Source organism: Zonotrichia albicollis, chromosome 18, assembly GCF_047830755.1.
Source record: "Zonotrichia albicollis isolate bZonAlb1 chromosome 18, bZonAlb1.hap1, whole genome shotgun sequence".
Taxonomy (NCBI): domain Eukaryota; kingdom Metazoa; phylum Chordata; class Aves; order Passeriformes; family Passerellidae; genus Zonotrichia; species Zonotrichia albicollis.
The window spans coordinates 1,923,852-1,936,138 of record NC_133836.1 but is presented as its reverse complement, the minus strand read 5'-3'; the positions used below and the strand labels follow the sequence as shown (position 1 = coordinate 1,936,138).

At 54.5% G+C, this 12,287-nt stretch overlaps 1 protein-coding gene across 25 annotated transcripts in view; it reads right to left on the bottom strand.

The window, feature by feature from the left end:
- The window catches only part of NCOR2 (nuclear receptor corepressor 2), a 226,408-nt gene that overhangs the window by 18,769 nt on the left and 195,352 nt on the right, over positions 1–12,287 (bottom strand). For all 25 annotated transcript variants that reach the window (XM_074554206.1, XM_074554221.1, XM_074554222.1 and 22 more), the window contains 7 exons: positions 11,504–11,741; positions 7,146–7,301; positions 6,615–6,754; positions 6,427–6,532; positions 5,644–5,748; positions 4,668–4,771; positions 2,105–2,255 (listed from right to left, as the gene is read on the bottom strand). In XM_074554206.1, coding sequence (XP_074410307.1) covers positions 2,105–2,255; positions 4,668–4,771; positions 5,644–5,748; positions 6,427–6,532; positions 6,615–6,754; positions 7,146–7,301; positions 11,504–11,741 — 1,000 coding nt within the window. The remainder of the gene's footprint in view (positions 1–2,104; positions 2,256–4,667; positions 4,772–5,643; positions 5,749–6,426; positions 6,533–6,614; positions 6,755–7,145; positions 7,302–11,503; positions 11,742–12,287) is intronic.

The following is a 12,287-nucleotide window of genomic DNA, read 5'->3' as shown; positions in this document are numbered from 1 at the left end:
AACCCACGTTCCTCGCCTTGCAGAAGCCATCAGCAATCATATGCAGGATGAGAATAACCAATCTAGCACAATTCAGCTCACACATGCTACAGGATCTCGTCTCATTACAGCTCTTTTATTTTAAGCACCCTCATGACACTAAAGAATTTGCAATTTTTTTTCTGCTTGCCAAAATTCATAATCACCAACAGTTTCAGTTTTCTTATCTAATTTTTTTTTTAACTCTTCTGTTCCTGGGCTGCTCAGCCTCGCTGGGTTCTACAGGGGGAAGGAGAGAGGGAAGGCTGGCAAGGCTGCAGCAGCTCACGGGATCACTTGGGATGTGATAAATGCTACCAAGCATGTAAAAGGCTGCTGGGGAGAGGAAGGAATTAATTCCTCATCCGTGCCCATGGGGGGTAGCGTGGGAGGTGACACAGGCTGCAGCCAGGGGGACTCAGGCTGACACAAACAACAGGGGAGAGTTTGGTCTGCAGCCCTCCCTCATTGCCTGGAGTGGGATCCCAGCTCTGGGCATGGGCAGCCCTCACTGCCAGGAGCACTCCCCATCTCCCCCTGATGCTGCTATTTCTGAGATCAGCCTCGTTCGACCCCCAGCCCGGGCAGAGGTGATTAAAATAGCTTCTTGCACAAACAAGTCCTGAAACACTTCCCGAGTCCTCCCTGGGCCAAGCCTTGCCAACTGTCCCAAAGGGCATCCAGTCAAGTCCTCCTCAGTGACATTTCTAATCTGGGCTAGAGTTGACAGTGGCCCTGGGGGGACAAGCTGTGAGCCAGTTTCCATGTGGCAGGAGGGAGGCACAGCACAGAGCCCTGTCCTGAAAGGTCCCAGGACACACACAAAGGTGATAACAGCTGGAGCTTGTCCCCGTGGCCTGACCTGAACCCTCTGCCTCCAGTCCAGGATAAGACAACCCAGCCTGTGATGAAAGCAGCTGCCTGCACTCGTGGCCATGAGGAAAGGGAATTCTGTGGGACACACCGCCTGCAGCACTGCCCACAGGGCCCAGGCTGCCAGGCTGGAATGGATATGGTGCCCCAGGGAGGGAGGCACAGGGCTCAGGCAGCACAACAGCTTCCCAGAGACACCTACTGAGGCAGCTGAGGTTGGGATCAGCTCCTTAGTCATCTCCAAACTCAAGTGAGAAGGGAGGTGACACATGAGGACAGCCATCCCTATGCACACCAATGCTTCACCCCAGGAGGATTCAGGGCTGCAGCATCTCTAAGTTGGCTCTTCCTGACTACAGGTGCAAGCCAGCAGGAGTCCAGCTCCACAGCAGAGATGCCTGACCCAGCACACAGTGAAAGGCAAGAATGGGGCTGCTCCCAGCCTCACTGGAGAGCAACATCTGCTTATCTCCAACGGGAGGCACTGGGACACGCAGAGCAGCTTTGAGGGGCAGTCCTGTGATGGGCTGAGCAGGCAGGAGCAGCTGCTGACCACCTGCTGGTACCACTGATGCCCTGAGGCACTGCTGGCAGTTACCAAGGAAAAGCCTTCTGGTGCTGCAGGGGTGCAGCCACCACATCCCCAGACAGGCTCCTTGTGGGATGCAGGAATGCCTTCACCACCTCCAACAGCTCCAGCAAAACTCACCAGACACTGAGGCCGGGTCCAGGAGGATTCCTGCAGGGCAGTCCCATGCTCGAAAAGCCTCAGGGTGCCCAAGTCAATGCAGGCGAGAGAGAACCTGACATCCAAATGAACCTTTATGCTGAACTACCAGACTTGCCTCCATCTTGCAGGTTTGAGTCCACCTTGGCCCAAGGCTTTGGGAGTGCTCTTGTAATGTTTTCAATCAGTCCCCCTCCACTACAGGGTGCTAGGAAAGAAGGTAACACCTTCCTATCTGGTCCTCTCCTCATTCCTGTTTCCCAAAATCATTGCAACCCTGCCTGCCATCTCTAAGACAAGATAACCACATGGGACAGATGGACACAGGGCAGGAAGGGAGAGAAGGGAGAGAAGCACTGGAAGCAGAGACAGGAGGCTGGTCCGCTGTACTTCATCAGCCTTTCCTCAAATAGCTCCCAAGTCCCAGCCACAGTGGCACAAACCCCTGGCACCTGCCCTAAAAAGGCAGTGAGGATCAGGACTCACCCTCGTAGGACAGCACGTGGCCTTTCTTGCCCTCGTAGATGACATGTCCTTTGGGCACGGCATCCTCCCTCGCCTTCTCTGCTCTGCTGGGGCTGTCTTCTCCGATTATCCTGGTAATGGTTCCTTTGTACAGCACTTCTGCCGGGGTGCCCTTGGAAAGCCACCAAGATCCATATTTAACAGTGTCACAACCAATTAAGCAAACGCCGTGCGGGGACAGGCTGTTCCTCGCGGGAAGCTGAGCGCAGGGAGCACACCCGGCCTCCGCTTCCTGGCGCAGCCAACAGCCAGGGACTTGCAGCTTAATTATTGATGAGAATGATAACGAGCAGCAGTAAAAAGGTACGTGATCTGTGTGAGGCTGCTGGGAAGAGGCAGGGGATGAGGAGAGCACAGAAACAGCAGCTCTCACCCTGTGTGTTTTGGAGTAAGCTGCCTGCCTTGCTCCCTCTTCCCAGGTTTGGGGGACAGGGCTGGTGCTCCCCTGAGGACACCTTAGTGACAGCAGGCACTGCTCCAGCATTAGCTTTTCCCTGCAGCCTATTTCCCCAGCTTGGCACAGGAGGCACAGAGATGTCCTGCCCACCCAGGCACAGCTGCTGGCAGCAGTGTGACCTTCAGGGAGCTGCCTGCGTGTGGGAGCTGGGCTGGCAGCGCGCCCGGCCGAGACAGCAGCGACAGCGAAACCGGTCCCGCAGCAGGTCAGGGAGCAGAGCCTGCCTCAGATCTCCAACAGGAACAGCAGCAGGCTCCCCACACACACCAGTGTGAGCTGAAACCTCTCCTTCACCACGAGCAGGCACAGCTCACAGCACCTGCCCACTGAATCCCCTTCAAAACACACGGAGCTGATGTCCCTGAGGAGTCGCTGGTGATTAACACCCTTCTGCCACTGTAACCTGTCGGTGCCAGCTGGGAACAGCCACCACGGGGTGACAGACCCCCTTCCCCATCTCTGGGAAGGCACAGTGATGCTGTCAGAGCGACACTCCTGACTGACACCTGCCTACTCAGCTCATTTAACCCCAGCAAGCCCGGGGCCTGATGCCTGGGGGAAGCCTTGGGACGTGATGCCCCCGCCAGCCTGGCTGGTGTTTCCAGGTTGTGCCACTCAGGCTCATTCCCCACCCCTGCCTGGGGGTGCCCCTGCTCTCCACCAAGCCCTCAGAGCAGCAGCAGTCCCCAAAAGCCAGAGCATACCAGCATGTGGATTCAGTGCCCTGGGCACCCACCCTGGCAGCAGATCTGGGCACCTGTAATGGCTCTCCCAGCCCCAGGTAAGGCACCTCCCTCCACAGATGTGCTCCGAGGGGATGTGAAAGCAAGTGATGACAGATGGCTTCAGAGCAGAGAGCATATATTCAAGATCTGCTTCCTGTGAATTGGATGACTCATCTGAGATCAAGTATCAGCTCTGGTACCAGGAGCTGCTGCCAGAACAGGGGGCTCCTTCATCCCAGCAGCAGGAGCAGAGGGATGCAGGCTGCTGGGCCAGCAGGAGAGCCAGGCAATGCCCTGGGCCTGGCCCTGGCACCTTAATCCCCAGCCAAACAAAGGAATCTGGATTGATTCATCAGCTGGCTGGATTCATTAACTGGATGCAAAACAGTATCTCAACAAACTCTGCTGATCTCCTCAACTGGCACATGGTACTCAAGGTCCTTCACGCCCACCCACTGCTGCCCACAGCTGCTGCAGGAGCATCTGAGAGGATGGAGCAAGTGTTTGCTCTGATGGGTTATTTACAGCCCCTGAGCACCCACTCCTGGCAGCTGTTGGACACAGGGCACCAGGCAAGCTAAGCCTTTGCTCTGGGCCAGGATTCAGGATCAGGTCCCCAGGGCCAAAGCGAACATGGCCATCCTCCTTGAAGAAGGCAGGCAAAAATTGGAGCCTGAATGTCTTTAAATATCTGAATGATGGCCAGATAAAATCCCCATGGGAAAGAGATTTTTTTTTTTTAATGCTCTCTGCTCTGTTACCAGATGAGCAATAATTCACACTGCAAGAAACTATCGCCCGCTTGCCAGCTGCTCTTCTGAAGATGGATGGTGGAGATTAAGGCCAAAGTATCTTCCTGCTGAAGAGCCTTTGGGCAGGACCCCCAGCACAGCATGCTCAGCCCTGGCAGGAGCTCCTGCTACCTTACCTGCCCCTCAGAGCCTCCTCCCTCCTCCAACCTGGCCTGGGCCCTCCACCCATCTCCTTTGCTCCGCTCCACTTTCCTGCCCTGACAAGATGATTTTGCCAGAGCCATTTACAACTCCTTTGCCTCTGTTCTCTACAGCTACAAAAGGCAAAGCTGGGTTTAAAGGTGCTGTAAGGCTGCACTGCTGTTTGCTGGGCTCTGCTCCTCTGCAGTGCTCACCCCATGGGACACCGCTCGTGCCATCCCCAGTGGGGGCTGCTTGCAGACCCCTCTGAGGGGCTCCATGGGGTGGGAGCACCACAGAGCTGCTGCACAGCCCTGTCCTGCACACCCAGCGTGCCCCACAACCCCCAGTGCCCATGTCCAGCACCACAGGCTGCAGCTGGCAGCACCCAGGGGTGACAAGGGACTTACATGTGTGATGGAGCCTCGGTAGGTGATGGGCGACTCCGGAGGGGGCCTGGATGTGGGTGTTCCTTTGGTGATGCTTCCTCCCGAGGCAGAGCTGAGGGAAGTACCTGTAGGACACAAAAACTGTGAGCTGGGGGATGGATTTGCTGTTCAGCTGTTCAACAAAACCCGTGGGGCTCAGATTACTGAGAGCAGGATTTGACCCAGTCTCTGTGGTACTGGAGGGGACACCCTCCAAGAGCTGTCAGTGCTCAATCCCAAACCTTGCAGAACCCTTTGTGCCAAGTCTCTTGAGAAACCCCTCCCTGTGACAGTGGGGTGGAGAGGAGGGAAAATATAGGTCTTTTGAGGCTATCAGCTCCCTGCTGTCTTTGTGGAGGTGCTGGGCAGATTTATGACCTGGGAGAAAGCACAGCCTGGCTCAGCCTCTCCTGATGTGATCAGAGCAGATCTGTGGTGAGATGCAGCTCAGGGTGGCTTGAGTTGATTCACACAGATCTGTCCTGGGTTGGAGCCAGCCCACAGCACTCAGGCTCCTGACTTGTCTAACTGGGGGGTTCACAAACCAGAAACCTCTGCATTTATTTTCTTCTGCCTGGTTAATGGGGAAAGAAACCCATCAGGGCTGTATTTACCCAAAATGGGGTCCCTGATAGCTGCAGCACCAACAATGAAGAGCACGAAAATAACAATTAATGTAATTTAAACAGGTCTTCCTTTGTTTTAAGCAACAGATTTTCAGGTGCCCCTTGAACACAAAACCTCCACCAGAATCAACACCTGAGGCCCTGATTTGATTTGGGAAGGCAGAGAAAAGGGGTAAAGAGATCCCTTTGGCTGGGCACAATTCCAGAAGTCAAACCTGAGATCACTGGGCAGCTGCAGCCAGTGTGGCATCCACCAGGCTTGGCAGTGCCAGCATCCCTCCCTCCCTCCCTCCCCACAGCTGGGGCACGTGCCCCCCGCTCCGTGTCCTCACCCCGCAGGATGGAGCCCTCCTGGGATGGCTGCAGAACCAGACTCTCTGGCTGGCTGGCCTGGCTTCTAGGAGAAAGTTGTTCCTGCTTTACTCCAGGAAAAGGCACTGGAAAACATAAAACATTAACCAGGTATCAGCAGAGGTGCAGGACACGGGGCCACAGCCCTTGGCTGTGCCAGCCCGGAGGCAGCGCCTTCTGGGTACCTTTGCCATTCCAAATCTTTGCAATGGGCTTCCCCAGAGTGGTGAATGCACAAATGCCATCCAGCAAAGCCAAATCCTTCACCCTGGTACTGCCCACACCAAGACCAGAGCTGACACTGGAAACTCTGTGCTGGTTTATAACAGAACCCACATACAGTGAGAAACAGAGCTCATATCCCTCCTCCCCAGGCTTGATCCCTCACCCATTCCCTCCTGCTGTTAACAAGAGCTTCCAAATCTGCAGACTAAACACTTTCTTTGTTCACTTCAGGCCATTTACTCTTTATCCTACCAGCCTGGGGAGCAACAATATATTTCCTTCCTTCGATCACAGTGTTACCTGAAGGGTATTTATAGGCTGGGAAGTGTCCCTGACCGAGCTGTTGCTTTCCTACACTGCACAAATTTAGCTCCCTGTGTCTCTGCTCCCCTGATGGACTAAGCCTTTCATCCTCTTAGCAGTTCTCTCTGTGCTCCCTTGCTGTGCCCTGTGCTCCTCCTTTCCCCTATGCTTCTGGCAAGCCTGCTCCCTCCTGCTTTCAGAACATGTGAAAAACAACTCCTCTCCCAGTTCCTTACCCAGTTTCTTGGGATCCATGGCCAGTGGCAGGCCCATGGTGATGGAACCAACGGGGACCTTGGCGTGCTCGGGGCTGTAGGGTGTGTGGAGCTGGATGGGCATTCCCTGTGGGGCAAGAGGAGAGGTCAGGAGCAACTGATGGTCCCGGAGAGGCATCTCCACCTCTCACACCTATCATGTGCCCTACCTGGGAAATGGATCCGACGGATCTCTCCAGCACGGAGGGGTGCTTGGTGGAGGAGATGAGGGGAGGAGGGTTGGAGATGCTGGCTAGTCTCTGCAGCCCTGAGCGAGAGCTCTCATGCAGGTTCAGCGGGATGGGGTGTCCTGTGAGGAGAACACAAACATCAGTGAGACTGAGGGCAGGCGGAGCAGCTGCAGCATCAGGGACAGAAGGGCAATGGGAGGGAGCAGGGGCTGGCTGTGAGCCTGCAAGTCACACAGGCATTTTGGAAAGGACTGGAATAGTTTAAATTACTGCTCTGTCCCCTCTGCAGCGAGAGGATGAGCTGCCCTCCAGCCAGAGAGGGATAAACCTGTCTGACTTTGCACCCACCCTGCTCTGTGACAATCCACATCCCTACACCTGCCCCAGCCAGAGCTGGGAGACACACCTGACCACCCTGGGGCCTTTAAAGAGCCTGTGACAGTGGCTGTAAGCACAGTCCCAGCTCAGGCAGGTGAGGGCACACACACACAGCCAGTGGGTTTTACTTGCCTGGTGGGTTATACTGGAACAAGTGGGGCTCCGTCTGGGGAGAAGTTTTGATCACATCCCGGGGGTAGGACAGAACAGGGGGCCAGCAGGAGGCAGCCACTGACTCAGCACTCAGCTTCTGAACCTCTGCAATGGCTGAGAAATGCACGGACTTCTCTGCAAAGGACACAGAAAGAAACTGCATGGTCAGTGGCCAGCAGGGTGAGGGGTCCCTGTGAGCACGGCAGGGAAGCAAGAGCCAGCTCCAAGCACAGGAGATGGCTTCAATTCAGTCCAACGTGGCCATGAGGTGAGGCTGAACTCTCCACCCAAGCTAAAAGGAAAAAGCTCAGTGTCACTGCCTGGATTTGACAGCATTCATTTCACTCAGATTTAAAGGGCAGTGGGGTGTCTGTGTTGGTGACTCTGCTGGTGCTCACTGTGGACCTGGTGCCATCCCACGCAGGAGAGATGGCCTTTGACATGCAGAGTCCAGCTCCTTGCCAGGACGTGGCCATTAGTGAATTGCTCCTGGGCAGCTCCTGCCTGTGCCCACAGCTCCACATGATCCCAGCATGGCAGGGCTGGAGGATTAATGATGATGCTGCCAAATCCTTCCCTGAGCTTAAAGCCAAGAAGCAGCAATGTTGGCATTCCTCTGGAGCATGGGGGACATCCAGAGGGTACCAGTTCCTGGTGACTACACTGTGGTGTGCAGCTTCCCAAAATTACCCGCTTCCCATCCTGGATACCAGGCTGGGCTCATCCTGGCTATAAAAAGGCGGAAGGGAGGCCAAGGAGAGTTTAATGATAGAGGAGCTGTGCTGGGGACACCTGAACCCTGCCATGTGCTGGAAGATGCTGAGGAAAAGAGAGGCTTCATCTGCACCAGCTCTATGCCAAGTGCATCCTCACGCTTGGCTAAGCAGATGGATGAGACAGCCTTTTCTGGATGGAGAGGCAGGTTGGGTAGGATTTGCTTGTAATCAATAAACACTTCATTTTGCACTGCCCTTCCTACCCAGATCCACCTGTGTAACGTTTGCATTGACCAGAAATTAGAAACTGGGCAGTAAACAATGGCAATCACAAATGAACCCAGCCTTTAACCATCAATTTTTGATAAAAATAGATGCTGAATCCTGCTAAGCCTAATAATAGGGCAAGTAGATTTTCAGAGGCCCAATTTAATGAGGCTTTACTACATTATCGTTATTAATGCTCAGTGTACTCAGAAGCTGGGAGATTATTCTTGTCTGCCTCAGTGAGAGAAGAAATCCATTCTGGGCACACAGAGGTGTGCAGGCACTCACACCTCTGCAGCCTGGTGGGAGCAGACCCTGGCTGTGGCCGCTTGTAGGATCCCAGAGAGGATCCCTTCATCCTGCCAAGAGAGGGGAACCCAGGCACATCCTCCCCACTGCTGGAGAGTCTCTGGCACAGCCACACTCCCTGATCTTCTCCCCTTCAGCTCGGCCCCATTCAGCTCTGCTCGTGTGGGGGCAAACAGCGCCGGGATCTCCAGCTGAAGATGCTCCCTGGAGCCAAGGCACTGTCAGCCAGGCTGTATGCACCCTGGATGGCTCTCGGAGAGCCCCGTCCTCCTCCCCTCCCCGTGGGAGCCGTCCCCTCCCTGCGAGCCTCTCCAGCCTGTGAAACGTGGCCAGTTCCTAATTGCCCCCGCATTACAGGGTGGCTATAACTCAGCCAGCTTTTGATAAAATAGCACTTACACGGGGAAGAGAGAGTTCCTATTACCGTTTATCAAGTCCCTGGAATGGGAGCGAAGGAGTCAGAGTTTATATGATCCGTCATCCAAATTAATGCTCTTGGCTCCCCGTCGCCTACAGAGGCCAAATGAAACACAACTAAATCAACACAAAACACACTGCTGGCTCTCCAACCACCAGTGATAACCAAAGATATGCCTGACAGCAACTCGGCACCGGGCACAGGGATCCGCCTGGCTGCCGGTGAGATCCAGGCAGGGCTGCCTGCCTCTGCCCAGCCCCGGGATCAGCAGCTCCTCGTGGAAGGGCAGGCAGGGCTCAGGAAGGTATGGCTGCCTGGCCACCCTCCAAGCTGATAGAGCCCCAGCCAGCGGCTGTGAGGCAGCCAAGGCCTGGGCCAGGATGTGTGCAAGGCTTGGCTTTGAAGCTGATCCAGAGCAGTGAGAAGGATGTTGATCTCCGCAGCGGCTGCAGGAGTTCCAGCTCTCTTATCAAGCCAGGGAGGAACAGCAGTACCTGCTCTGGTGGAGTCAGCCCCTTGCTGAGAGGCGGCACAGGGCTGCTTTCCAGAGGGCTCTGCAGGCTGTGCTGGACTCTCCTGTTTAACTCCAAGCCATGTCTGCAGTCTGGAGGCTTGCCACTCCACTGGGATGGCTCGGAGAGCAGGGGAGGGAAGGGATGCACACAGATTTGCCAGGAATATCTGGCTATCTCCCTTCTAACCCCTGACCCATAGCCAGGATGTGTTCCAAGAGGCAGAGACAGAATTGAGACAGTGCCTGAGTCCATACTTGCACTGAAACCAAGACTTTGGGGGAGTTGATTTCTCCCCTTGAGGTGACTCATCACAAACCTGCTGCCTTTCCAAAGGGAAATGTGTTCCCACTATGAACAGGGGAGACCAGCCCAGTCTCCCTGGGGTCCACATGCATTCCAGCCCCACTGTGGCACCCAGCACAGATGCACAGCCACACAGGGCTTGGAGAGCACACAGCTGGAGCCCAAGACCTACTGAGATGTTTGCAGGGATACAGGGAGGCATAATTACTTTCATTAACATGAAATATTCAGAGCTGTACAGAGGAGAGAATAAAGTGCTTCATATCATTAGTGCTTTGCAGAGAACAAAGCAACAAAAGATCCACCTGGATAACAGATCCTTGTGTTTGATAACGGTGCCAGCAGGCCACAAAGTGGAGTGGGTGACTTCAACACCTAAAGTCTGCCTTGTACCTCATACCCACTCATCTGCCTCACCTCCTCATCCTGCTGTGGCCAGGAGGAAGCTGGAGCTGCAGCACTGGGACACGGGCAATGCAGAGCTCAGGGCTGGAGGGCTGGCAGTGGCACCCAGCTCACAAGGAAGCTGAGCAGTGCAGCATCAGATCTGCACAGGATTACAGCACAGGAGATCAAACCTGATTACCTGCCACTGGGGAGGAAGAGCTGGAGGGGAACTGTTACACCTGGGCAGCAAACAGGAGCACAGCAGGATAAGATCTACTGGAAATGGGAATTCACGGGTGGCAACGCCACGACTTAGGGGAAACTCCCTTTCTTGCAAGGTGAGCAGTCACCTTCCTTGCTTATATGCAAAACATTCTGAAGGTGTGATGCACACATGGTGCTATTTGTTGTTTGAAAAAATTGTGGCCAAGTGCCAGCAATGCAAGCAAATCCTTCTGTCCAGAGGAACACGACAGCTTGAGGAATAACTACCTGGCCTGGACACTGCAGAGCAGGCTGCCACAATCCTGGCTGCCCCAGGGTGAACTAGTGCAGTGATTTTCCAGCAAACATCACTGCCAAGTCCAGTGCCTCCTCAGTGCAGTCTTATCCACCCTTCTCTTCCGTGCACAAGCAGGTGATTTTTGCAGCTGCACCCATTCCTGTTCAGGATCCAGCACTGGTGGACACTGTACCACACAAGCCCAACTTCCCTGACTGTGCCGTTGGGGACAGCCTCTCATCTTCCTTAACAACTGAGCCACAGGCTAGCTACAGGGGGCAGGGACACAGAATCTGAACTGGAACAGACTCTAACACTCAGATTAAAAACACATTTAGAGGATGGTTTCATCAGGACTTCCCGTCTCTCCTTAACCTTGATCCCCAGGTGCTCAAGCTAATAATGCTTCAGATGCTCTATGGTGGGAACCTCTGAATTGCTCATTAGGCAGCCAAACCACATCAGAGCTATTCCGGGGAGAAAGCACTGGGAATCTTTACAGGAACCTTTGGACTCCGAGTCACAGTATTAGCATTGATTTTAAATGAAATAATGGTCCCCGCTGTGCATTAAAAGCATTCTTTATAGAAAGCCAGCAAGGTAGAAAAGAGCCATTGTACCCAGAGCCTTGGCATGCCTCCAGGTCCCTCTGCTCTCTGGTGAATGGCAGATGCTAATAAAGGCAATCTTCACCTCCTTGGCGCTCCACACTGCCCGGTTTGCTGTGGGCTCAATGAGACATCATGTACTGTCTAATGAACATGGGAAATTAGCCATGCCTCTCTCGTCCTGCCTCAAGATGCTATTAAAGAGCTTTCAGGGGTCGAAACAAGCTTTCACCTAGGAGGGGGAAGGCTGCTGGCTGCGTGCAGCTGCACAGCCCGGGTGCTCCGCGCGGATAAACGCGCACACAGCCCTACCTTCCTTCTCGCCAACCGCGGGGCTCCGGCTCTTCCCCCTGGGGCTGCTGCTGGGCTGCTGCTGCTCCTTCTCAGCCTGCTGCTGCTGGGACTGTGACAGCTTGCTCGGGGGCATGTCCTCGCGGGCAGACTCGTGGGCTTTTGTGATCTGCTGCTGGTAGAGAGCCAAGGCGTGGGGAGGCACCTGAGGCTTCGCGCTTCCGCTCTGCAATACCCCCTCTGAGAAACCTTCGGAAATCTGCAAAGCAGGAAGAGTTGGTGATGCTCATCGTGTGCTGTTGACATCCGTAACAATCTTAAAGACATCAGGAGTTAGGAGAAACCCCTGCCCCACACTAGCATGGCAAGTCTTAGCAGAGGCCAAACAGGGTGTCAAAGCTCACTAGCCACAGGAGATTTCAAAAGCCCGTGACAAAGAGTACCAGCTCTGTGCTGGTGATACTACAGGACAGAGTCAGACTTGTTCAAAACCGTAATCTATAGTTACGTGCTTGTAGCTTCTGCCAGAAGTTACATTACAGCAGCCATATCTTAAGCTACAATATGGGAAACTGGAGGAGCATTAGGAATGGGTCCTCCCTGATCATGCAAACCCCAAACAGGGATTTCCTCCCTGCCCACCCTGCATCACTGCTCCTCCAGTGCTGATCCTGCAGATACCAGGATGCTTCTTCTCACAGCCCAAGCCACCATATCAGTACTTTCAATACATGGCTACTGAGCAGTCAAAAAGGGGGACCAAGCAAAGCTCCTGGGTGAGGAAGGTGATATCCTTCAAGCACGA